Below are 27,539 nucleotides of genomic sequence, written 5' to 3' on the forward strand. Positions count from 1 at the left end.
AAAAAACAAACAGTACATACTCACCATCTGATGTCCGTCAGGTCCCTTGCCGTCTGCTTCCCGCTCTGACTGAGTGCCGCCGTACAGTGAGAGCAGAGCGCAGCGGTGACGTCACTGCTGTGATCTGCTCTCACTTTCCGGCCGGCAGTCAGTCAGAGCAGGAAGCAGACGGCAAGGGACCTGACGGACATCAGATGGTGAGTATGTACTGTTTGGTTTTTTTTACATTTACGCTGGTAACCAGGGTAAACATCGGGTTACTAAGCGCGGCCCTGCGCTTAGTAACCCGATGTTTACCCTGGTTACCAGTGAAGACATCGCTGAATCCGTGTCACACACACCGATTCAGCAATGTCAGCGGGACCTCAACGATCAAAAAACGGCCCAGGCCATTCCGACACGACCAGCGATCTCGCAGCAGGGGCCTGATCGCTGGTACGTGTCACACATAGCGAGATCGCTACTGAGGTCGCTGTTGCGTCACAAAACTTGTGACTCAGCAGCGATCTCGCTAGCGATCTCGCTATGTGTGACGGGGCCTTAAGGGTAGTAGAAAGGGTCTTCACTATCAGAGCTGTAGCAGGGTTATCTTGTCTGAGAGGCACCGCTAACGGGTATATGAAGAAGTGGGAATATTTTATGCCATGTTAGTGGTGACTGATACCACAGACAATTTTGTAGTTCCCTTCTTGCCATCGCCCAGATTTGGTGGATTTATGTGGTCAAAATTTTTTTACTCTCCATTTAAAGTTTTCTCCAAACCATTTTTTTTTTTTTGCCGTGCATGTTTAACAAATTTTGTCGATGGCCAACTTTTCTGATATGCAGCCCTCAAGAAGAACTTACACCTTTACCAACAGTTGGGCTTTAGTGTTCTTAACGCTTGTTTTGTGAGACCTGTCCACCTAAGGCCACGTTCACACTAGCAGTATTTGGTCAGTATTTTACCTCAGTATGTGTAAGCCAAAACCAGGAGTGGAACAATCAGAGGAAAAGTATAATAGAAACACGTCACCCCTTCTGTATTTATCACCCACTCCTGGTTTTGGTTTACACGTACTGAGGTAAAATACTGACCAAATCCTGAATGTGTGAACGTGGCCTAATGCTGAAGGGTAAAGTGGATATGGAGCCTTGTTAATAAAGGTACCTTCACACTAAACAACTTTGCAACGATAACGATAGCGATCCGTGAAGTTGCAGCGTCCTGGATAGCGATATCGTTGTGTTTGACACGCAGCAGCGATCTGGATCCTGCTGTGATATGGCTGGTCGTTGCTGAAAGAACTTTATTTGGTCGTCAGATCGGCGTGTATCGTCGTGTTTGACAGCAAAAGCAACGATGCCAGCAATGTTTTACAATGGTAACCAGGGTAAATATCGGGTTACTAAGTGCAGGGCCGCGCTTAGTAACCCGATATTTACCCTGGTTACCATTGTAAAAGTAAAAAAAAAAACACTACATACTCACCCTCTGATGTCTGTCACGTCCCCCGGCGTCCGCGCTGCTGCTCAGAGCTTCCTGCACTGAATGTGTCAGTGCCGGCCGTAAAGCAAAGCACAGCGGTGACGTCACCGCTGTGCTTAGGGCCGGCGCTTACACAGTGCAGGGAAGCTGAAGGCGAGGGACGCGACAGACATGGCAATGTAAGTATGTAGTGTTTGGGTTTTTTTACATTTACACTGGTAACCATGGTAAACATCGGGTTACTAAGCGCGGCCCTGCACTTAGTAACCCGATGTTTACCCTGGTTACCCGGGGACTTCGGCATCGTTGGTCGCTGGAGAGCTGTCTGTGTGACAGCTCTCCAGCGACCACACAGCGACGCTGCAGCGATCGGCACCGTTGTCGATATTGCTGCAGCGTCGCTTAATGTGACGGTACCTTAGGCGTGATGGGTAAGGGGGGGTGGGAGATTCCGAGGTTTTACATGTGTTCTCAAAATTGTAAGGGTACCGTCTCACAGTGGCACTTTTGTCGCTACGACGGTATGATCCGTGACGTTCCAGCGATATCCATACGATATCGCTGTGTCTGACACGCAGCAGCGATCAGGGACCCTGCTGAGAATCGTACGTCGTAGCAGATCGTTTGGAACTTTCTTTCGTCGCTGGATCTCCCGCTGTCATCGTTGGATCGGTGTGTGTGACACCGATCCAACGATGCGTTCGCTTGTAACCAGGGTAAACATCGGGTTACTAAGCGCAGGGCCGCGCTTAGTAACCCGATGTTTACCCTGCTTACCGTCGTAAATGTAAAAAAATAAAAACAGTACATACTCACATTCCGGTGTCCGTCAGGTCCCTTGCCGTCTGCTTCCCGCACTGACTGACTCCCGGCCGTAAAGTGAAAGCAGAGCACAGCGGTGACGTCACCGCTGTGATCTGCTTTCACTTTACGGCCGGGAGTCAGTCAGTGCGGGAAGCAGACGGCAAGGGACCTGACGGACACCGGAATGTGAGTATGTACTGTTTGTTTGTTTTTTACATTTACGACGGTAACCAGGGTAAACATCGGGTTACTAAGCGCGGCCCTGCGCTTAGTAACCCGATGTTTACCCTGGTTACCCAGGGACCTCGGCATCGTTGGTCGCTGGAGAGCTGTCTGTGTGACAGCTCCCCAGCGACCACACGACGACTTGCCAACGATCACGGCCAGGTCGTATCGCTGGTCGTGATCGTTGGTAAATCGTTTTGTGAGACGGTACCCTAAGGCAGTAATATAATCTTTTTCCTAATCTTCTTTGGACACTAATTAGTATTGTTTGGATTAGCTTGCGACCTTCCCAGACAGAAGACTATGTTTCCTTGATTGAATGGAATGCTGAGGAAGAAATAAGGAAGAGCAGGCTGGAATGGCACTCACATTTCCTTCAGATTTGACGTTTGTACGGATGAATGAAAATCATGAGACTACGTTAATCCCTTAAACTGGCTGTACATTCGAGACTTCAGACCGCTGCTTTCTATATGTTTTGTCAGTCATGGATAACCTTTTTAAAGGGAACCTGTCAGCCAGATTGTGCACAGTAACATACAGACACTGTCAGGTCGGCGCCGTTATGCTGATTACAATGATACCTTGGTTGATGAAATCCTTCTTGTGGTTGTTGTATAATCCTTTATTTTCAGTTTTGAGTTAATGATATGCCCGTGCTTCGGGGTGGCCTGTGGGGGGGTCTTCATGTGGTGCTCTGATTAGGTGTTCATCTGTATGGCTTCTGACAGGTCATTGATTCCTCAGTGACCTGCCCCCTAGTCAGGCGCGGGCTGGGCCGGGTGGCAGAGGGGCATGTGCCCCCCGGGTCGGTCACCAAGCAGCTGATTCGGGCTGCTGGTGGCCGGCGCTGTGTTCTCTATGTCCTGGCAGCTGCCTCACAGTGGAGCAGACACGCCCCCTGCCCCCTGTGTGTGCGGCCGGCTGCTGAGGTAGAGGGAACATGGCCCTCGTTCGTGATTGCGTACACAGCTGCAGCCTTTGTCAGTGAAGGCAAACAGGAGAGCGCACGCACCAGGCCTGTGCAGAAGTTTGAAAAGGCTGCCACCGCGCGCAGAGAAGCCTGAGCCTCACTGTGTCTGACCCTGGCCAGAACCAGCGTCAGAGAACAGCGCTCTCCTCACCAATCCCCGGCCGGCATCCGCCCCACGTCCTCAGCACCTCCGATGCTGGCTGGACAGTGGACCCTCCTCAACCTCCCCTATCTCAGGTGAGAACCAAGATGAAAACTTTTTTATGTATATGCAGCATTTGCAGTTTGACCTGTCTAATGTATATTGACTGTTGTATATACAATATATAAGTGATACTGCGATTATATACCGCAGTAGCAGTATCACCTATATAATGTATGTACAGCAGTCTATATACATTATATAGGTGAAACTGTGGTACGTACGTCATATAGATGATACCACTGTGTGTAATATACTGCGACCGCTGTGTATAGCCCATATAGGCCAGCTGCAGTGTGTGTGTGTGTGGTATCACCTATATAACACACATACCACAGTCGCAGTTTCACCTATATAATGTATGTGTGAGTGAGTGTGTATGTGTGTGTGTGTGTGTGTGTGTGTATATATATATATATATATATATATATATATATATATATATATATATATACATATATATACACACTCACTGGCCACTTTATTAGGTACACCTGTCCAACTTCTTGTTAACACTTAATTTCTAATCAGCCAATCACATGGCGGCAACTCAGTGCATTTAGGCATGTAGACATGGTCAAGACAATCTCCTGCAGTTCAAACCGAGCATCAGTATGGGGAAGAAAGGTGATTTGAGTGCCTTTGAACGTGGCATGGTTGTTGGTGCCAGAAGGGCTGGTCTGAGTATTTCAGAAACTGCTGATCTACTGGGATTTTCACGCACAACCATCTCTAGGGTTTACAGAGAATGGTCCGAAAAAGAAAAAAAATCCAGTGAGCGGCAGTTCTGTGGGCGGAAATGCCTTGTTGATGCCAGAGGTCAGAGGAGAATGGGCAGACTGGTTCGAGCTGATAGAAAGGCAACAGTGACTCAAATCGCCACCCGTTACAACCAAGGTAGGCCTAAGAGCATCTCTGAACGCACAGTGCGTCGAACTTTGAGGCAGATGGGCTACAGCAGCAGAAGACCACACCGGGTACCACTCCTTTCAGCTAAGAACAGGAAACTGAGGCTACAATTTGTACAAGCTCATCGAAATTGGACAGTAGAAGATTGGAAAAACGTTGCTTGGTCTGATGAGTCTCGATTTCTGCTGCGACATTCGGATGGTAGGGTCAGAATTTGGCGTAAACAACATGAAAGCATGGATCCATCCTGCCTTGTATGGAGCATCTTTGGGATGTGCAGCCGACAAATCTGCGGCAACTGTGTGATGCCATCATGTCAATATGGACCAAAATCTCTGAGGAATGCTTCCAGCACCTTGTTGAATCTATGCCACGAAGAATTGAGGCAGTTCTGAAGGCAAAAGGGGGTCCAACCCGTTACTAGCATGGTGTACCTAATAAAGTGGCCGGTGAGTGTGTATATGTATATATATATATATATATATATATATATATATATATATATATATATATATATATATATATATATATATATATATATATATATACACACACACACACACACACACACACACACACACACACACACACACACACACACACACACACACACACACACACACACACACACACACACACACACACACGCGCACATCACATACATACTGTATATATATGTGTGTGTGTATATATATATATATATATATACGTATTTTTTGGATTATAAGACGCTCCGGATTATAAGACGCACCCCAAATTTTGAGGAGAGAGATAAGAAAAGGATATTTTTTAATAAAGTGGTGGTGCTTCTTATAATCCATGTGTCTCATTGCTTACCAGGGGTGGTGCGTGCAGTGAAGGGGGGGTCTCAGGGTCCTTGCTGGAGGAGGCAGGAGTGGGGTGATGCTGCAGGCCAGGATGAGGGGGGCTCTGATGTGCGGCGTGATGGTGTGGGGGGTCTTGTGCTGGTGCATGTCTGGTGCTGCTGCCGGGTGTCTCTGGGTGCCTGGCGGTTGCTGGCCGGTGCTGCGGGTGTCTCCGGTGCCCAGCAGTGCTGCGTGGGTGTCCAGCGCTGCCGTTTTGCGACAGGCCAGAGCCCCGGTAATTCCACGGTTCCCTGTGTGTATGCAGTGGACTCCGAGAATATGGCTGAGAATATGGGCTAATAAAGAGTCCACTGCTTAAAGGGATTGTCTCCCACTAGGACAACCTCATCTTAAACTAAATGTTCAGCCCCGATAAATTAATAAAGCCTATACTCACCTGCCGTGCCAGCGCCGTTCCCACAGTGGCTGTGATGTATTATGCCACATGTTGCCTGGAACCAATCAGCGCTGGTGTCACTGTCTCTGCCTTCAGACAAACTGAACATGAAGAGGAAGTGCAGGATGAGCTTTAGGCTTTAGTAATTTATCGGGGCCGAACATTTAGGGATTGTCCTAGTAGTAGGCAAGCCCTTAAATATTTGGTGCTGCTCAGTTATGATACATATGATACATATAGTACCGCTCCTCCTGTCCTGTATATATACACTGTACGGTACCACTCCTGTCCTGTTCTCGGATAGGCGACATTGGTCTTTGGGAGGGTTAACATTGGTTTATTATTTTCAGGAATACTATGGGAAAATAAAAAAAAAAATATATTGGAAAACACATTTAAATGGATTATACCAAGTAATCCCCTTTCCCGAGAACTTTGTAGTTGCTGGGGTCCGACCGCTGGGACCCCCATGATCTCGAGAACCGGCGCTTTAAAGAAGCGGTCAATCGTGCGCACTGCGACGGCCTTCACACATAGCTCTTCAAATAACGCCTTTAAGAGAAGCATTGAAGGGCACAACACAGTATAGGAAAATCCACTGATCGGGTGTGGGGGGAGTGTTATAGTCTGTGGGGTTTGTGTGGCAGGGCTGCTTCTTTGTTCCAGTACGGCCCTGGACAGCTCTGAGGGGAGGCTGCCATACTTTGTACTGGTTTTACTCCCTGCACATTGTAGGGCAGCTGAAGGGTTCAGGTAGCAGTGTCATCGCCCTGTGTTGTTCTGTTGCCCACATTCCCACCCTGACTATATACAGTGGGCAACTAAGGGGTAGACAGCAGTTCCTTATGAATACTAAGGGTCAGTGGGTAAATGTGTCTACCTGTTTTACAATGGTATGGCCCAAATGTGAACTGAGGTAAAACATTGCCAGAAGCTAAGAGGCACTAACATGTCCATAAACAGGCACTAATGCCCTCACACTTCTGCCAGTATGTACTGCCGTGTGTGTAGCAGTAGTTTTTCTAATAGTCTTATCACACCTGTCTGCCATACTTCCTTGAGGCGGGATGGGAACCAAAGTTGACGTGTTCTATTATTGAGCTCCCATTTCCCAGCTCTGGAAATTCACCACTTACGGTTGGAGGATTGGCAGTGATTGCATGGTTTAGAGGAGCACTCTTCCATTTATAAGGGGTTGTCCCTGTCAGGCTGGGTTTACAGGAGGGATACCCTCCGCTAGGCTGGAGGTTGTGATGTGTATACAGAATGTAAACTTCAGGGTATGTGCACACGTTGCGGATTTTGCTGCGGATTTTTCCGCAGCGGATTTGGAAAATCCGCAGTGCAAAACCACTGCGGTTTTCACTGTGGATTTTCACGCGGTTTCTTCTGCGGATTCCTCTGCGGGTTTTCAACTGCACTTTCCTATTGGTGCAGGTTGAAAACCGCTGCGGAATCCGCAGAAAGAAGTGACATGCTACTTCTTTTTTTTCCGCAGCGTCTCCGCGCGGAATTTTCCGCAGCATGTGCACTGCGGTTTTTGTTTTCCATAGGTTAACATTGTACTGTACACCGCATGGAAAACTGCTGCGGATCCGCAGCGTCAAATCCGCTGCGGATCCGCAGCAAAAACCGCAACGCGTGCACATAGCCTCACTCTTGTGAGCCCAGCCTACAATCAATTATGTAATGGTGCATGTATTTCGAATGCAGATGACGTTTGCGTGTGTCGCCATTTCTAATTCATCTATATATTTTGGCATGGGGGGACCCCATTTGAAAGTTCGCAGCGGGGTCCATAACTTTAGTAGTTACGCCACTGCTCTGTAGTAAGCTCCGTTCTGCTCCCATATGTCTGTAGTAAGCTCAGTTCTGCTCCTACAGGTCCTTCTCAAAAAATTAGCATATAGTGTTAAATTTCATTATTTACCATAATGTAATGATTACAATTAAACTTTCATATATTATAGATTCATTATCCACCAACTGAAATTTGTCAGGTCTTTTATTGTTTTAATACTGATGATTTTGGCATACAACTCCTGATAACCCAAAAAACCTGTCTCAATAAATTAGCATATTTCACCCGTCCAATCAAATAAGTGTTTTTTAATAACAAACAAAAAAACCATCAAATAATAATGTTCAGTTATGCACTCAATACTTGGTCGGGAATCCTTTGGCAGAAATGACTGCTTCAATGCGGCGTGGCATGGAGGCAATCAGCCTGTGACACTGCTGAGATGTTATGGAGGCCCAGGATGCTTCAATAGCGGCCTTAAGCTCATCCAGAGTGTTGGGTCTTGCGTCTCTCAACTTTCTCTTCACAATATCCCACAGATTCTCTAGGGGGTTCAGGTCAGGAGAGTTGGCAGGCCAATTGAGCACAGTAATACCATGGTCAGTAAACCATTTACCAGTGGTTTTGGCACTGTGAGCAGGTGCCAGGAAGCATGAAGTGCTCCAAAATCTCCTGATAGCTAGCTGCATTGACCCTGCCCTTGATGAAACACAGTGGACCAACACCAGCAGCTGACATGGCACCCCACACCACTGACTGTGGGTACTTGACACTGGACTTCAGGCATTTTGGCATTTCCTTCTCCCCAGTCTTCCTCCAGACTCTGGCACCTTGATTTCCGAATGACATGCAAAATTTGCTTTCATCAGAAAAAAGTACTTGGGACCACTTAGCAACAGTCCAGTGCTGCTTCTCTGTAGCCCAGGTCAGGTGCTTCTGCCGCTGTTAATGGTTCAAAAGTGGCTTTACCTGGGGAATGCGGCACCTGTAGCCCATTTCCTGCACACGCCTGTGCACGGTGGCTCTGGATGTTTCCACACCAGACTCAGTCCACTGCTTCCTCAGGTTCCCCAAGGTCTGGAATCGGTCCTTCTCCACAATCTTCCTCAGGGTCCGGTCACCTCTTCTCGTTGTACAGCGTTTTCTGCCACATTGTTTCCTTCCAACAGACTTACCATTGAGGTGCCTTGATACAGCACTCTGGGAACAGCCTATTTGTTGAGAAATTTCTTTCTGGGTCTTACCCTCTTGCTTGAGGGTGTCAATGATGGCCTTCTTGACATCTGTCAGGTCGCTAGTCTTACCCATGATGGGGGTTTTGAGTAATGAACCAGGCAGGGAGTTTTTAAAAGCCTCAGGTATCTTTTGCATGTGTTTAGAGTTAATTAGTTGATTCAGAAGATTAGGGTAATAGGTCGTTTAGAGAACCTTTTCTTGATATGCTAATTTATTGAGACAGGTTTTTTGGGTTATCAGGAGTTGTAGGCCAAAATCATCAGTATTAAAACAATAAAAGACCTGACAAATTTCAGTTGGTGGATAATGAATCTATAATATATGAAAGTTTAATTGTAATCATTACATTATGGTAAATAATGAAATTTAACACTATATGCTAATTTTTTGAGAAGGACCTGTATATCTCTGGAGTAAGCTCTGTTCTGCTCCCTTATCTCTGGAGTAAGATCAGTTCTGCTCCCATATCTCATAGTAAGCTCGGTTCTGCTCCCTTATCTCTGTCATAAGCTCGGTTCCGCTCCTTTATCTCTGTAGTAAGCTCGGTTCTGCTCCTTTATCTGTGTAGTAAGCTTGGTTCTGCTCCTTTATCTCTGTAGTAAGCTCGGTTCTGCTCCCATATCTCTGTAGTAAGCTCGGTTCTGCTCCCATATCTCTGTAGTAAGCTCGGTTCTGCTCCCATATCTCTGTAGTAAGCTCGGTTCTGCTTCCATATCTCTGTAGTAAGCTCGGTTCTGCTCCCATATCTCTGTAGTAAGCTCAATTCTGCTCCCATATCTCTGTAGTAAGCTCGGTTCTGCTCCCATATCTATGCAGCAAGCTCAGTTCTGTTCCCATATCTCTGTACCAGCATGTTTTTAAAGCCTGTTATGTCTGCTGCTTTAATGCAATGGCCAGAGGTAAGCAGGGAAAAGGAGGGCCACCGCAACTGAAGGGCCACTGCCTTGTGATTACCCCCCAGGCTGAAAAGTGCCAGCCAGCCCCTGCCCCTAGTTTACTTAATGAATACCTATATATACTGAAAAAAAGAAATAAAAACCCTTCTGCAGGTATTATCGGATCACCTCTATATACGCCGATACCCGCTACTGCTCAGGCGCCATTTTCAAATTGATTTTTTTTTTTCCTCTCTTTTAGTATCAGGATAACCTCAAGCACATTATACACACAGTACACATGCAATTATTCTGAAATCTTCATAAATAAACTACATACATATTCTAGAATACCCGATGCGTTAGAATAGGGCCACCATCTAGTATGTGTATTATATATACTAGATTGTGGCCCTATTCTAACGCATCGGGTATTCTAGAATATGTATATAGTTTATTTATGAAGATTTCAGAATAATGCAATGAATACACAGGATTCGGCCGGACGGGCGCGACCAATTAGCGAAGTGTGGTTCAAATCCCACGCCAATTCGCGGTCGGACTGCGTCTGTCGCTGATTGTTCGCGGCCGGCCAGTGAAGCCAGGGCCGGCTCCAGGTTTTTGAGGGCCCCGGGCGAAAGAGTCTCACAGCCCACGTAGCATGTAGCACAGCCCACGTAGCATGTAGCAGAGCCCATGTAGCATGTAGCAATGTGGGCACCATATCCCTGTTCAAAAAAAAAAAAAAAAAAAGAATTAAAATATAAAATGGTTATATACTCACCTTCCGGCAGCCCCCTGATCCAGCCCAGGCCTTTAGCGATGCTCCTCGTGACGCTCCGTTCCCAGTAATGCCTTGTGGCAATAACACGTGATGATGTAGCAGTCTCGCGAGACCGCTACGTCATCTGGAGTCATTGCCGCAATGCATTCTTGGGACCGGAGCATCGCGAGGAGCGGGAAAGGCTGCCGTGGATGCCGGAAGGTGAGAATCTAATGATTTATTTTTATTTTTTTTTGTTATTATTTTTAACATTATATGTTTTTACTATTGATGCTGCATAGGCAACATCAATAGTAAAACATTGGTCACACTTACAGGGGTAATGGCAGCGTTAACGGACTGCGTTACACCGCGTTATGCCGCAGTGTAACGCAGTCCGTTAACGCTACCAAAACACTATGTGGGCGCTGACTGGAGGGGAGTATGGACGGGGCACTGACTGGAGGGGAGTAGGGAGGGGCCATTTCGTGGCCGGACTGTGCCTGTCGCTGATTGGACGCGCTCAGCCGGCCGCGACCAATCAGCGACATGGGATTTCCGTAACAGACGGAAGTGGACCTTAGACAAATATATATAAATTTTTTTTTTTTTTTTTACACACACACCATATTTTTCGGGTTATAAGACGCCTGTTTTTTCTCCCCAAATTTGGGGGGAAATGGGGTGTGTCTTATAATGCAGGTATACTTTACCATTGCCGTTGCTGCAGGCTGGGATGACGGGTGCCCAGCGGTGCCACAGGGGTCTCTGGGGCTCTGCCGACATTTTCTGAAAAGCCAAAGCCCCCGCAGTTCCATGGTTTCCTGTTCGGTGGACTTCGTGAAAATGGCTGCGGGGGGGGCAGCGGCGGGGCATGCGCAGATGGAGATATCTGCACCAAGATCTCAGGAGATGAGATTTCATCACCCGAGATCTTCATTTGCGCATTTTAATCAGTATAACTGTGCCGACCTGACACTGTAGGTTACTGTGCACAATTCTGCTGACAGGTTCCCATTGTGGACAACAATACCATAAGTTACAACAAACTCTTGATCGATCTGTGCCTAGTCTTTGCTTGTAGTAATCTGCAGATTTTCTGTCCATCACTATAATTTCAACTACAAGACCAGACAATGCCAACCCCTCCCACCCTGTCTCCCCAAGCCGAAAAAATACATTAGAGCAATTTTTTGACAGATATGTATATACCTTCCTCCATCAGTCTTGTATGTGTGATGAAAAGGCTCCAGTGGTCTGCAGGAAATGGTCTATTTCAGTCTTTTTAGCTGCCCAGAATGGTGTGACTGGCTTTACACATAATTTGAGAAATGTTTTGTTTGACCGTTTTTGTGTTGGACCAGCTTTGTGATGGGTGTCTTTAATAAGAATGTCCCTGCTATTTCTGTAATGGGGCCATCGTTCTGTATAGGGGCAAAGTATCATGTTGACTTTCACATTCCCGAGAATTGCACAATCGCTGGATGCGAAACAACCGCCTGTTCCCTTCCTATATTACCGTACCTTCCTATGCTGTCATGCTTGCTGCGGCTGTTATTCTGCCTTTGTAAAAGGAGCACATTGTTAATTCCCCACCTTAGCCATAAAAAGAGCTGTAAAGTCATCAGACCTCTGTGTATAACATATTCCTAATTACTATCAAAAGTAGATGGACATTTCCGTTATAGGCTATGTATGTGTAGGGCAGGAGTTGGTGGCATCTTGATACCGTGAACTCTCCATTTACAAAGTAGAATTGTGTGCTCGAGGGTAAAATGCAGCTTGCATTTTTGGATACCGTTTTGCGGCTGACCGTTGCCCATGGAAGTTAAGTGACAGCTGCATTTCTAATAATTTTCTGGAAAACCCATGTGATTTTTCCATCCATATTATATATGGGACTATAACGGATTTTATTCTGAGCGAATTTTGAAAGGGCAGAATAAAACAAAAATGACTCCAGTACAGATGTACAGACTTAATTCTGATGTGCACAGGAGTCCATACTGATAGAAATATTTTTATTTTATTTTTTTCGTGATAATATACAGCTTTTTTTTTTTCACCGGTCTTGTGAATTAGCCCTAAAGGTGCTCTGAGATGGGTTTTTTTTGTTTTGTTTATGCATGTACCTGGTGTCAACAAATAACATCTACCATACATAAATGTTTTATAAAGACAATAACTATTTGTGGTTTTGTTGTGCTTTTTTTATTTTTTATTTAAGGAATGCAGTTTTCTAGCAGCTAAAGAAAACTCCTGAAAGAACACATGTGAAGGAAGCTTTGTGTGTAATTGTTAACCAATTTTTTTTTCCTATTCTTTTCTTTTGCAGTAGTATTTTACCTTTGAGTAGCAGTCCCCAGCTTCAGTGCTGCAGGCACCTCGTTCCCGGGCCTCTGTGGTGCTCCTGATGCCCCTCACCCACTGTTGAAGATCCCCGGTGGGCGAGGGGACAGCAGGGATCCTGCACTCCCAGCTGTGATACATAAGGTAAGAATAATAGTCAAAGTTTATGGCGTAATAAACACCTCCATTGAGGGGCTTCTCGCATTTCCGCGTTTATAGGAAAAACGTTATGTTTTTTTTTTTAGTCTGTTTTTGCAGTAAAGTCAATGAGACCAGATGTTGAGATCAGTCAGTAGGGATTAATTTTAAGGTGTAGCACTTTCTGCTGTAGAGAAGTGACAATCACTATTGAATGTGCTCAGTAAAGCAAATGTTACCGCACGGGCAGGAGGGAGCATTGCTATCACACTGAAGGGCAGGAGGGAGCATTGCTATCACACTGAAGGGCAGGAGGACGCATTGCTATCACACTGAAGGGCAGGAGGACGCATTGCTATCACACTGAAGGGCAGGAGGGAGCATTGCTATCACACTGAAGGGCAGAAGGTCGCATTGCTATCACACTGAAGGGCAGGAGGACGCATTGCTATCTCACTGAAGGGCAGAAGGTCGCATTGCTATCACACTGAAGGGCAGAAGGTCGCATTGCTATCACACTGAAGGGCAGGAGGGAGCATTGCTATCACTGTAGGGCAGGAGGACGCATTGGTATCACTGTAGGGCAGGAGGGCGCATTGCTATCACTGTAGGGCAGGAGGGCGCATTGCTATCACTGAAGGGCAGGAGGACGCATTGGTATCACACTGAAGGGCAGAAGGTCGCATTGCTATCACACTGAAGGGCAGGAGGGCGCATTGCTATCACTGTAGGGTAGGAGGGCGCATTGCTATCACTGTAGGGCAGGAGGGCGCATTGCTATCACTGAAGGGCAGGAGGACGCATTGCTATCACACTGAAGGGCAGGAGGGCGCATTGCTATCACTGAAGGGCAGGAGGACGCATTGGTATCACACTGAAGGGCAGAAGGTCGCATTGCTATCACACTGAAGGGCAGGAGGGCGCATTGCTATCACACTGAAGGGCAGGAGGGAGCATTGCTATCACACTGAAGGGCAGGAGGGCGCATTGCTATCACACTGAAGGGCAGGAGAGCGCATTGCTATCACTGAAGGGCAGGAGGACGCATTGCTATCACACTGAAGGGCAGGAGGTCGCATTGGTATCACACTGAAGGGCAGGAGGGCGCATTGCTATCACACTGAAGGGCAGGAGGGCGCATTGCTATCACACTGAAGGGCAGGAGGGCGCATTGCTATCACTGAAGGGCAGGAGGGCGCATTGCTATCACACTGAAGGGCAGGAGGGCGCATTGCTATCACACTGAAGGGCAGGAGAGCGCATTGCTATCACACTGAAGGGCAGGAGGACGCATTGCTATCACACTGAAGGGCAGGAGGACGCATTGCTATCACACTGAAGGGCAGGAGGACGCATTGGTATCACACTGAAGGGCAGGAGGGCGCATTGCTATCACACTGAAGGGCAGGAGGGCGCATTGCTATCACTGAAGGGCAGGAGGGCGCATTGCTATCACACTGAAGGGCAGGAGGGCGCATTGCTATCACACTGAAGGGCAGGAGAGCGCATTGCTATCACTGAAGGGCAGGAGGACGCATTGCTATCACTGAAGGGCAGGAGGGCGCATTGCTATCACACTGAAGGGCAGGAGGACGCATTGCTATCACACTGAAGGGCAGGAGAGCGCATTGCTATCACTGAAGGGCAGGAGGACGCATTGCTATCACTGAAGGGCAGGAGGGCGCATTGGTATCACACTGAAGGGCAGGAGGACGCATTGGTATCACACTGAAGGGCAGGAGGGCGCATTGCTATCACACTGAAGGGCAGGAGGGCGCATTGCTATCACTGAAGGGCAGGAGGGCGCATTGCTATCACACTGAAGGGCAGAAGGTCGCATTGCTATCACTGTAGGGCAGGAGGACGCATTGGTATCACTGTAGGGCAGGAGGGCGCATTGCTATCACTGTAGGGCAGGAGGGCGCATTGCTATCACACTGAAGGGCAGGAGGGCGCATTGCTATCACACTGAAGGGCAGGAAGATGCATTGCTATCACACTGAAGGGCAGGAGGACGCATTAGTATCACACTGAAGGGCAGGAGGGCGCATTGCTATCACACTGAAGGGCAGGCAGAGATCATTTTGTCTGTGAACATCAGTGGGGTATTATTTTGTTTGCCACAAATGTTAGATATACACATATCTAATATGCATCAATATGACTACAACTTGATCTGGTCAGGTGCTTGATTGGTCGTCAATAATCTAATGAAGGAAGAGGCTGTAGGAGTACTATGTTATTGTATCATTTCTCTGAAATACCTATATATTTATTGAAGAATCAGAAACTTGAAGCACCCAGGCTTTTGTGAAACACCCAACATGCCTTAAAGGTCGCCTCAGTCTGTGGCCATCTGGAAACGTCGGGAATTGTTTTTTTGACAACGGCTGGAGTGGCACAAGTTGTTGATTCCTGATCTGTTGCATACTTAGAAAGCCCATCGTGTATATAACTTGAGGCAGATATATTCTGAATGACTTTGCACAAACATTGCATTACTTATCTATTCCAGTCCAGAGCTAAATTTCCAGTTCTGCTGGTTGATATTAAAAACAGTTAGCCAGATAGCAGACTGGCACATCTCCATCACGGTTCGCTTTTGGCTGAGCTCTAGTTATGTGTTGGACTGGGTTTTACATCATATTACAGTACAGTTACAGGTTTAAAGGGCCACTGTCACCCCTCTCCAGCCGTTATAAACTAAAAGAGCCACCTTGTGCAGCAGTAATGCTGCATTCTAACAAGGTGGCTCTTTTAGTTTTTGGTTCAAGTATTTCTAAAATAAAGCGTTTTGAAACTTAGCCAAAATACCTGTCTTTAGCCAGGGAGGAGGGTCCTCACTCCCCAGCTTGAACCGCTACTCTGCCGTCACTCCAATCTTCAGGGGCTTTCGGTGCCACCCCCTCCGCGCTTTTTTGTCTTCAAAACCGGCGCCTGCGCTGTGTTTCACCTCTGGCCGTGTGACGTCCCAGCCAGGCTTGCAGACTGCGCCTGTGCGGGCATTGTGGCCACCCACCTTGGGAATCCAAGCCCCGGAGTGTGTTATGCATTATGCACAGTGCGGGGCTAGGATTCCTGGGCATGCGCACTGCGTGTCAGACTCTCCCCCAGGTCCCCCGCCTTCCAGCCACGCACTGTGCATAATGCATAACACACTGCGGGGCTGGGATTCCCAAGGTGGGTGGCCGCAATGCCCGCACAGGCGCAGTCTGCAAGCCTGGCTGGGACGTCACGCGTCCAGAGCTGAAACACAGCGCAGGCGCCGGTTTTGAAGAGAAAAAAGCGCGGAGGGGGCGGCTCCGAAAGCCCCTGAAGATTTGAGTGACGGCAGAGTAGCGTTTCAAGCTGGGGAGTGAGGACCCGCCTCCCTGGCTAAAGACAGGTATTTTGGCTAAGTTTCAAAACGCTTTATTTTGGGAATACTTGAACCAAAAATTAAAAGAGCCACCTTGTTAGAATGCAGCATTACTGCTGCACAAGGTGGCTCTTTTAGTTTATAACGGCTGGAGGGGGGTGACAGTGGCCCTTTAAAGATGGTGACTAAGAAGGCCGCAGATTTGTGAATGCAGCTCTGGGATATGATACTGGCTGTAACTCAGATTCTATACAAAATAAGTAATTTTAATAAGTAATATACGTAATGCAGGGTAACGGAGGAATGATCCAGCTTCCAGTCTAAGTATGCAAAAACAAATTCTTTTATTGGTAAATAATATCAAATACATGGCAGAAAAAAAGCAGATGCTCACCAACAATCTAAGGTCTGTGTGGGACTTAGAGATGAGATCACCAAGTCACCCTCCCCCTTCTGTTTTTTTACTTCTGATTACTGTTGTTTTCAGAGCATTCTTACATGCAGCTAATATTAAGCTTGTTAATTACCATAATACCAATATTCTTAAATGACACAAAATCTGCTGATCTTTCACGGCAATGACTTCCCGGTCTACTGCAAGTCCTTTTTACAATGTCTGCTTCCATTATGTGTTGTATTTTATAGAGACCCCCACAGATGCAGCAGAAAATGTAATGCACAGGATGCACTAGCTCACCCTCTGTGTGGCCCTAATTAATCCTCGACACGGAAAGCAGGCCTCTGTTTGGCTTGAAGTGCAGACATCACAAACTAACGCTTCCAGTTGTTTCAGAATAAAACTTGTTCACCGTATTTATTTCCACAGGTTAGAATTTACAGTACATTAAATCATGGCATATAAGCAAAAATTTGCACGCTTCGGACACAGCACTATGTCTGAAATGCATAATTTAATGCTTTAGTGGGATGTGTTAATGCACACAATTTTAAACTGCTGAAATATACAGTGAACAAGTTTTAATCCAAATCGGCTGGAGGCCATCATTATTTTAGGGCTGCACTTTGATTAACCAGCTCAATTTCACTAAGCAGGTTGGTGACCTTTATTTAAACGTGTTTAGTTTGAAGGGTTACCCTGCGCCTCTCGTATCATGAGATAAGACACCACTGATTTGTGCTCAGTATCTGCTGAGCTTGTACCTGCCGAAGCCTGGCAAGTGACAGATGATACCACTTTAGATGCACCTTTATTAAACTAATTTTGCGGAGCTGAGCTTGGTATTATAGCGGTTGTTCCCTTTCAGAAAATCAAAGTCCCTGGGTGCAATTTATATATTAATAAGAAAAAACTGCTCTTTACTTGCAATCTGTGGGTCCAGCACTGAACTTCCACTGCTGCTCCTAGTGTCTGGTATTGGCTGCAATGCTGACATCCTGTCGACAGCGCAGCAGCCAATCGGCTCAGAAGATCTGTCCATGTAGATGGAACGCCCTGCGCACAGCCGCTGAGCTCACTGATTGGCTGCCACTGACCCCGGGACTGTGCTTAAAGTACTATTTATTTTATTTATTTTTTTCTTTTATAACTTTAAGAGCCCCAACACACATTGCACAGAATTTTGCATTTTCACATAAAAAAAAAATATAATTTCTAATATAATATACGGTAATTAAAAATTACCGAATTCCCACCCCACCCCCTTTTCTTTTTCATGACTCTTCATTTGAGTATTCCAATGCATCATCATCATCATCATCATCATCATCATTATCATCAGTTACCTTAGTTTCAGGAGCCGGGCTAGTCTCATTGCGATGTGCACAATGACAGTGCGCTGTTGGTTGCTGGCTCACATCAGCAGTAACGAAACTGCAGAGTGCGTTGTCAAAGCTTCTGTCCTCTGATGACACTTTGTTTGAGTATCCCAGCATGCATTGGGAGTCTCAAATGAAGCATCATCAAAAAGGAACTGGGGGGAGGGCAAAGATAAGACATTAGTGCCATTAGAGAAGGATAGGACATTTTTAATTCTGGTAGAAAATGGTTTAGATGATGGCCATAAATTGATAAGGATTTAGGAGGACAATGACATGTGGTGGCTTTGACGTTTTGCTACAATCTTCTGTAAAGTGTAGTCAAATATCTATTTTGTTATTGATCCCTCTGTTAGTCCCCCCCCCCCCCCCTACAGATTGATGCAGCCACTTGCACATTATACTTTCTTTCCACATCTTTTTCTCTTGCATTATTGTCGGGAGACTCCCAGTTGCTTGTAGTTCTGCAGAACAGAACATAGTTGCAGTGCTCTTACATCATCTTATTGTGGTGTCTTTCTTAATCGCTTGTCTCATCATGTATCTACTAGTCAGCAGAATTAGTGGTTCAGATATACTTTAATTGTGATTTAATTATATTGTAAGTTTGGGCTGACAGACTCCCTTTAAGTAAATCTGATAGCATAAACAAAACACATATCCTTTCTCGGCGATACAGCCCATGTAATCGCACCTTTAGTGGTCTAATTTATGCTTCCATTCTGCAGAAAAAGAAACCTATCATCAGAAAATAAGTGTATAAATGTAAAACTATTGATTTAAATCGAGTTTGTGTTTTATACAAGTGTATCACAAATGCACACTGTAATAAATAAAAATGTTGCAATTTTCACACTGGCCACTGGGGCGTTTGTAGACTTGGAAGGTGTATTCTCAAGTTCGTAAAGTGCTTTAATTGGTAGTTGGATAAAGGAAGTCCATTGAAAACTTGCTGATTTTCTTGTGGTTTGTCTGCTATCACTCTCCTACATTGGGAGCTTTTAATAGCTTACACCTAGTTTCCATAGTGCTTTACCTCCAGACCCTGGCCAAGAGTGATCAGTAGTTGTATTCCAGGAAATGTGTTAAAGGGGTTGTCCGGTCTAAAGCAACAAGTCTGCAGTCAATCTGTGACTGCGGTGTCAGCACCAGGAATGGCAAGTATGCAATATGCCTACTCCTAGCCAAAATCCGCCTAGACTTTCCAATCTCACGCAATACCAAAAATAGTGTAGTCGGATTCTGGCCAAGAGTATGCATATCGGATACTTGCGGTCATGTGACCACTGTTCCTGGTGGTGACACCATAGATTCCTACCAGCACATGGTGAGCGTTATGTGAGGATTCACAAGTCTGCAGCTGCATAGATCGTTTTGACCAGACAACCCCTTTCATCTCTCTCCAGCCCATTAGTTTCCATATGATAATGTCTGTAAAGCGCTGTGGAATGAATGGAGCTATATAAATGAGTTAAATAAATAAATAAATACAGCAGTTTGCTCCTCACCTCCCTTCCCTCTTGTTCATCTTCTGAAGGAATGCAGTTATAAATCACTAGCCTACAGCTTTCACCGCTGGTCTCCTAATCACTGCTCTCTGACCTGTGTGCTTATTCAAATGCGGTGTTATCACTATGTGTAACTACAGGTATAACAGTACAGACTCAAAACAAACCATTATAGCTGTATGGTCACTCAAGGAGAGCGGCTCTGCCAGAAACCAGGAAGTGAGGAGACTAAGGAAAATGCTCTGAACCGCTCAAGAGACAACTTGAGAATAAACCTATAACTTCCTGTTTCCTTAAACACTAGTACTATTCGCCACAATGAACAAACTCTGACCCTATCTTTTGTATTGAATAGTGATGAGCGATGATAGTATGCTTCAATACTAGTGATGAGCGAATATACTCGTTACTCGAGATTTCTCGAGCGCGCTCAGGGGTCCTCCGAGTATTTTTTAGTGCTCGGAGATCTCGTTTTTCTTGCCGCAGCTGAATGATTTACATCTGTTAGCCAGCATAAGTACATGTGGGGGTTCCCTAGCAACCAAGCAACCCCCACATGTACTTATGCTGGCTATCAGATGTAAATCATTCAGCTGTGCCAAGGAAAACTAAAACTCCGAGCACTAAAAAATACTCGGAGGACCCCCGAGCGTGCTCAGGAAATCTCGAGTAACGAGTATATTCGCTCATCACTAGTATTGAAGCATCTAAAGAGCTTGTGCAAATGTACTGAAAATGTGAAGGGAGGGGGAGTAGGGTCAGGTATGACATCACCTATTATGATTGGATCCTGTGTTATCAGCTGTGTATAGCTTTGCCACCTGCCAATGTAATCCTGCCTCTGCTGATAATGAGAAACTCTTCCTAAGGCCTTCTTCACACGTCCATTTTTTTTTTATGTCTGTATGCACATTGTATTCAATGGTGGTGCACACATGTCAGGTCTTTCACACGAACGGTGTGGAAAAAGCACATCCATGTGTCATCAGTATGACACGTACCGTTGCCTGGGAATAGCAGTACAATTGGTGCTGTTCCCTGGTACTGAATATAGCTCTCATCATTGTTGCCTGGTCTCCCTGCAATTAGCGCAACCATGTGACAATCATGAGATTTCTAGTCAGCACCCACTGTCTGTGTACCGTGTATGAAAAAAAAAAAAAAGTCCCCCTTAATTTTCATAACCAGCTGAGGTAAAGCTGACTGATGGGGCTGATGTTAATATTTCTGGGAAGGGGCCAATAGCCATAAAGGTTCCCAGGCTATTAGTATCAGCTCACAGCTATTTTTAATTACAGAACCCTTTAACATCGCTGTCTTAAACCAAAGTGCGCATTTTATTTTTGGCAGTACTTCCACTTTGTCTCACTTGTTTTGTCTATTTCTTGACGCAGGACGAAAAGCTTACAGTTTCTCAGGATCTCCCGGGGAATGATGGGAAGCCCCACCTCGTCCATTTCCAATATAAGGTTACCGAGGTGAAACACTCATCATGGAAGGCCATGCTGTCAAATCAGAGCCTCTTTGTGGAAATACCTGAGGGCATCTTAGCAGATGGGAGCAAAGAGGGGTATGCAACAAGATTTTTAGAATGTAAAGTAATGCATCAGATTGCACTATAACCAGGTCAATAGTAAAAAACAATAGCGCTCATACTCTTCGCATTTTCTGCAGCAAAAAAGCGATCTAGTAAATGGGAGGGAGCTGGCGGTCTGGGGTGACTGCAGTTTAGAGGTTGCTCTGCCCTGTCACACACGTAGAATAATAGCATCATGAAGTTGACGTTTTACTGTATATTGAACACTGTAAATAATTTAAAAAAAAAACAAAACATTATTCTCAATTTCATCGCACTTGGATATTTTTTCCCCTGTTTTCCAGTATGCTGTTGCAGAATAAATGGTGTCCTTAAAAAGTACAACTCTTCCTTCCATAACGAAGCCCTTTTTATGGTTGGAAAAAAATTATACCTCTTGGAAGAAGGGGCGTAAAAAAACCCGAAAGCAGCAAGAATCCCCTAGGGCTGATGGGGTTAAAAACCACAGTCACAAGAGAATCTGTTTTGGCATACAAACGAACTAATACAACAACACTATGAGCGCACATTAGGTGCATGTGAAAATGGGAATGTTGAACTGCATTACTGCTATATAGACTGCACTTCTAAATTTGAGATACGTACAGATTTAAAGGGCAGGTATGATCCAGCTCAGAAGTGAAGAACACTCAGCCAAATACTGAGGCAGTCACTATAGAAGTGCTTTCACAGCATTTATTTAATTTTACAATTAAGTGCTCCATTACAAAGATATACGTCATGGATTCTGTCAGCGTGCTTAGTGCGAACTCGGGACCTGAGCCTGCTCCACACAGGACAGATGTTGGCCATGTTATGTAGCTGGCATCTGTCTTTAACAGCAGAGATCAGTGCTACTATCGAATGCCAGTCAATCACTAACGAAAGAATTTTAAGCACCACGTTCTGTCCCGGACATCTGTTCAGACTGCCATCTGCTTCCCACACAACACAATTACTGGTGGCCGATGTGTTGCTATGAAAGAGGGGCCTGGTGAAAACTGGAGAAATGCAGTTTGTGTATTGTATGGGACAAGCAATCAAACAATTAAGATTCAAGTTCTCTATACAGGAGAAAAATTGAAGCTCAGAACTTCAGTTTGTTAGTCGCAGCAACACCAAAAAATTAAAATAAAAATGCGCTTAAACCATAATCGGCCCCTACATTTTGCTGCTATCAGATGGGGTAGCAAAAATCTGGTAACCAATTTCCGGTAAAGGGTTATGCAGTCTGACCAGTATAGAATGAATGTCTCCATATGCCCATATGGCTGGGTTTCCTCTGCTCTCTTTATAATCTAGTTAGGTAAAGTTTGGGTCTATGTGATCAGTTTCTCCATTCTACCACCATCTTGTACATTTGCTTTGCCTCTGACATACTTACTCTCTGTCAATAGGTTGCTGGCTCTACTTGAGTTTGCAGAAGAAAAGATGAAAGTTAGATATGTCTTTATCTGCTTCAGAAAGAGTCGAGAAGATAGAGGTATGCGAATGTGCATAAGATAGTCATACAAGCCTACCATGTCTGTATTTCACATGTCTTTTCCAAATCCGTGCTTGACACGCCTGTTCTGGACTTCCAACTTAGTAAATTTGTTTGAGGATTGAAGGAAACTGCACAGCCAAAAATATCACAAAAAACTCTACTTTATTGATTTTCCGTAAGGAAAAATAGAATAACATCCACATGGCATGGTCTGAAAACTCACTGGCATAAAGTGAATTTTCAGTAAAGTTGAGTGAATTTTCATACTGTCGTGGGGGTTAAGATCTATTTATCTGTTTATGATTTAATCTATATATTTGTAAATGTACAGTTTTTCTTCAATCCTCAAATATTTACATGAATGTACGACCTGTCAAACCCTAACCTGGCTATAAATGATCTTTCTATTAAAAAATTGTCTGCTTTACTACCGTAGATGTAGTAATCCTTATTTAATTTTGTCGGCCAAGAGTTTAGACGTGCAGCAATATACATGAACTGGGATTATTATTCCCAGTGTTTTAGATATTTTACTCTGTACTACCTTGGAGGGGTTGTCCAGGCTTGGGACTCAAGTGTGTAGTGACTCTGTGACTGCATACTTGTGAATCTGCACACTGTCATGATTCCCCAGCGCCAGGAGTGGTCATGTGACCTTAAGTATGCGATTTCACTTGTATTAAGCGAGGTTGTGCACATCTAGTCTGCATGCAAATAACTGTATGCAAGTAGCTCCCGACGCTTGAAGCCCAAGCCTTTAAATCACCAGCATGTCCATAATAAAGCATAAGGATGGATCTGTATGGAGCAGATTTTGAGGCAAATCCTCCATAATCCAGAGCAGATTTTGGTACAGATTTCCCATTGTGATTCCAAAATAAATAAAAATATCAAAACATGCGGAGCCAAAAAGCTCTGTCCCGCACACTTATTAGTGGCTCTCCTTGAGTACTGCATTTCACCCTTTATAGGAATTGATGAATTTTATTAGGCTAGTTTAACACTAGCTTTCGGCGGGGCTGCAGATGAAATACTACTTCCTCCGTTAAGCCCCGCCCACTGCCGCGCCTCTTCTGCTCCCCCTACGTCTGCATGCTATTTAACAAAATAATATTTGAGAAGAAAGTCAAACCTGTCCTTGAGTTCTGCACTTCAGCTTCCATTAACTTCACGAGTAGTCCAGAAAAGCCAGTACCCCGTGCGTGACGCTGTGTAGCTCTGGCTACACACACTGTATTCCCAGCCACAGCTTATTAGTGGGATGCGGAGCCTCCGACCTCCACTGCTCTAATACTGATGGTCTATCCTAAGGGTAGGTCATCAGTGTAAGAAGGCCTGAATGTCCCTTTAATGCAGCAGATTTCTGATTTTATTCAGCAGTCGGAACATCGCTTAAATATTAAAGAGCTTGTTAAAATTGTACATTGGGACTTCAAGATCCTCGTAGCTGTGAGCTGTGATATCGCATCTAAATTTATACCTTGTTAATCAGGCAATCCTTTGGCATGTCATGACCCGGATAAGGGTATTGGAAGTAATTGACAAGGCCTCCATAAATACCCAAAGGATAAGATGGCTTAGCTTGCGACATTTCCTAAAAGAAGTGAGATTTATCTGCACACACAGGGGTCAAAACCTGGCTTTCAAGCAACACTAAACAGGTTAATTTGTCATTAGCTCCTTCCTGACATGGCAATTTTTTTTTTGTCCCAGAGCAATAGTTTGTATTGCCATTTCCCAAGACCTGTAATAACGTTTTCATTTTGGGGACGATGGTGCTGTGAGAGGGTGTTTGTTTGTTTGTTTTTTGTTTGTTTGTTTTTTTTGCACGGCATGACAAGGTACGGTATTTTTGTTTTTAATACCATCTTGGGGTAGATATGACATTTTAATCACTTCTTACGGTATTTTTTGCAACATTGCATCACCCAATAATGCTGCTGTGACATTTTGAAGTTTTTGTGCTTTTTTTTTTTCCCTGTTTGGAGTTTACCAATCAGGTAAATTATCTTTATATTTTGATTGGACTTTTCTGGACCCGGCAATACCACATGTGCATTTTTTTATCTTTATTTTTAGTTGGTAAAAGGGGAGTGAGGTTTTTTTTTTCATATGCTTCTAAACTTTTTTTACTGTATTTATTAGTCGTCTTAGGGGACTTGACCTTGTGATTCTGATCTCTTCTACTGTGAACTGCAATACCACAGTATTGCTGCATATAATACAAAATTGCAGTCTCCTTTGAAATAAAGCTTGTGGCTGTGCTTCAATGGGGCTCCATTATGATAGGCACGTATGTCTTCAGCAGACCCCCAGCTGTCACTTCAACCCATTGGCACCCCGCGATTGCTTCAATTGAGCGCTGATGGATGCCTAGAATGACATGCCCCCGTGCCGGTTGACCGTTTCAGATGGAGCTCCACTCCAGTCAGTTGTTAGATGCAGGTCCTGGCTGTAATACAGCCATTACCTGCCTGGTATGGGTGAGGTTGCCCCGTGAGCCCATTCCTTACACCACCTACTGACTGGCGGCGGAAATGTACTGAGAATGTTGGAAAGGGTTAAAGTGCAAGCAGTGGTATAAAAAAAAAAAAAAAAAAAGTACAGAAACTACCGTATATACTCAAGTATAAGCCGAGATTTTCAGCCCATTTTTTTGGGCTGAAAGTCCCTCTCTCGGCTTATACTCGAGTCATACCCGGGGGTCGGGAGGGGGGCGGGGGCTATCTAATTATACTCACCTACTGCTGGTGCGGTCCCTGCTTCTTCCAGCGCTGCATATTCTTCCTGTACTGAGCGGTCACATGGTCCCGCTCATTACCGAAATGAATATGCGGCTCCACCTCCCATAGAGGGGACCGCGCCAGCAGTAGGTGAGTATACAGCGCTGCGCGATATTTACCGCTCCTCGTTCTGGTGCGGCTCCGTCATCAGCGTCCTCTGGCAGTGACACTCAGGTCAGAGGGCGCGGTGACGTAGTCAGTGCGCGCCCTCTGCTGAACGTCAGAGCTGAAAACGGAGCCGCACGAGGAGCAGGTAAATATTGAAAGTGCCGGGGGTCCTGAGCGAAGAGAGGTGAGTATGTGATTTTTTTTTTTATTTTTTTTTATCGCAGCAAAAGCATATGGGGCAGTGACTGTATGGAGCATCTTATGGGGCCATAATGATTGTGCAGCACTATATGGGGCAAGTGACTGTACGGAGCATCTTATGGGGCCATAACCATTGTGCAGCACTATATGGGGCAGTGACTGTACGGAGCATCTTATGGGGCCATAACGCTTGTGCAGCACTATAAGGGGCAGTGACTGTACGGAGCATCTTATGGGGCCATAACCATTGTGCAGCACTATATGGGGCAAGTGACTGTACGGAGCATCTGTATGGGGCCATAACGCTTGTACAGCACTATATGGGGCAAGTGACTGTACAGAGCATCTGTATGGGGCCATAACGCTTGTGCAGCACTGTATGGGGCAAGTGACTGTACGGAGCATCTTATGGGGCCCTTATTACCCTTTATGCAGGATTATATGGGGCATATTTTAATATGGAGCATCTAATGGGGCCCATCAAACTTTATGGAGCATTATATGGGGCTCCTGATTCAATATGGATATTCAAAAACACTTAACCTACTGATGTCTCAATTAATTTTACTTTAATTGGTATCTATTTTTACTTTTGAAATTTACCGGTAGCTGCTGCATTTTCCACCCTAGGCTTATACTCGAGTCATTAAGTTTTCCCAGTTTTTTGTGGCAAAATTACGGGGGTCGGCTTATACTCGAGTATATACGGTAACCATATTTCACTGTAATATAAATCAAATACAGAAACCTGTTGACAATACATTACTTCAGTGATCGAAATATGACTATTGTTTTGAGCAGTTTTTATAAAAATCCTCAATATTAAGCTAATAGGTTAAACTGTAAACTGTGTAATTTGTGATTAATGATGTAACGTGCTGGCGATTTTAGATTTCTCAAATCTCCATGAGTCACTAGTGAGACAAAAGGGCATGACTATCTTTTTTTTCAACTTCAAGCTGCTAGTACTAATACTCTTATTTTTATATTTATTTGATGGTTAGTGTACTTATTTATTTTTCTTTTCACAGGTCCACTCCTCAAGACGTTCAGTTTCCTCGGTTTTGAGATTGTGCGCCCTGGGCACCCCTGTGTCCCCGCACGTCCTGAAGTTTTGTTCATGGTGTACACTCTTGACCAGAGCTCATCAGATGAGGAATAATATACAGCGGACATGTAGTTCTTGTAGCTCCATTTTTGTTTTTGAGTTTTTCCTTTTTGTTTTCTTTGTGTGTATCCAAGTAGCTGTTGAGAATTTTTCGCACTTTTTCCCTAGGCATGGGAGGACAAGCGCGCATGGTCATGCGATGGACTGATATTTTTGGCCTTTCTTTCAGTTTTATGAATAAGATTTTGTTTTGGGTTTTGTTTTTTTTTCTGCAATTTTGTTTAAGAGCATCAACTTTAAGCACCTTGCAGTCTGTGGTCACAAACATGTACTCAGAATGTAGTTGAAACTGCATATGAAAAAAAATAGTAATCTTAAATGCCAGTCTGTTGTGGGTGTGCTTTTTTTATGCTAGAAGGAATGCTGGCCATACACATGCACATACAATGCTGAACGCTCATTTGTCTCATGCTCTGTCTATTTCAATGGTAGGAGGAGTATAATCCGTCAGTCACTTCTCGTAGTGGATGATCTCCCTGGGGAACAATTGACCAAGCATGTTAAAATGGAAGGACATTAGGTCATGGTCTGAGTGTCCCCTACACGTTAGACTATTGGCAAATTCATTC

The 27,539-nt window shown here is 45.0% G+C and overlaps 1 protein-coding gene across 1 annotated transcript in view; it reads left to right on the forward strand.

The window, feature by feature from the left end:
* OAZ2 (ornithine decarboxylase antizyme 2) overlaps positions 1–27,294 on the forward strand; it is a 126,704-nt gene extending 99,410 nt beyond the window's left edge. Inside the window, 5 exon segments of the mRNA XM_077262778.1 lie at positions 12,855–12,930; positions 12,932–13,012; positions 21,043–21,218; positions 22,622–22,707; positions 26,834–27,294. Of these exon segments, the coding sequence (XP_077118893.1) occupies positions 12,855–12,930; positions 12,932–13,012; positions 21,043–21,218; positions 22,622–22,707; positions 26,834–26,964 (550 nt within the window). The 3' untranslated portion in view covers positions 26,965–27,294.
* The last annotated feature ends 245 nt before the right edge of the window (positions 27,295–27,539 follow it).

This window comes from Ranitomeya variabilis, chromosome 5 (genome assembly GCF_051348905.1).
Source record: "Ranitomeya variabilis isolate aRanVar5 chromosome 5, aRanVar5.hap1, whole genome shotgun sequence".
Taxonomy (NCBI): domain Eukaryota; kingdom Metazoa; phylum Chordata; class Amphibia; order Anura; family Dendrobatidae; genus Ranitomeya; species Ranitomeya variabilis.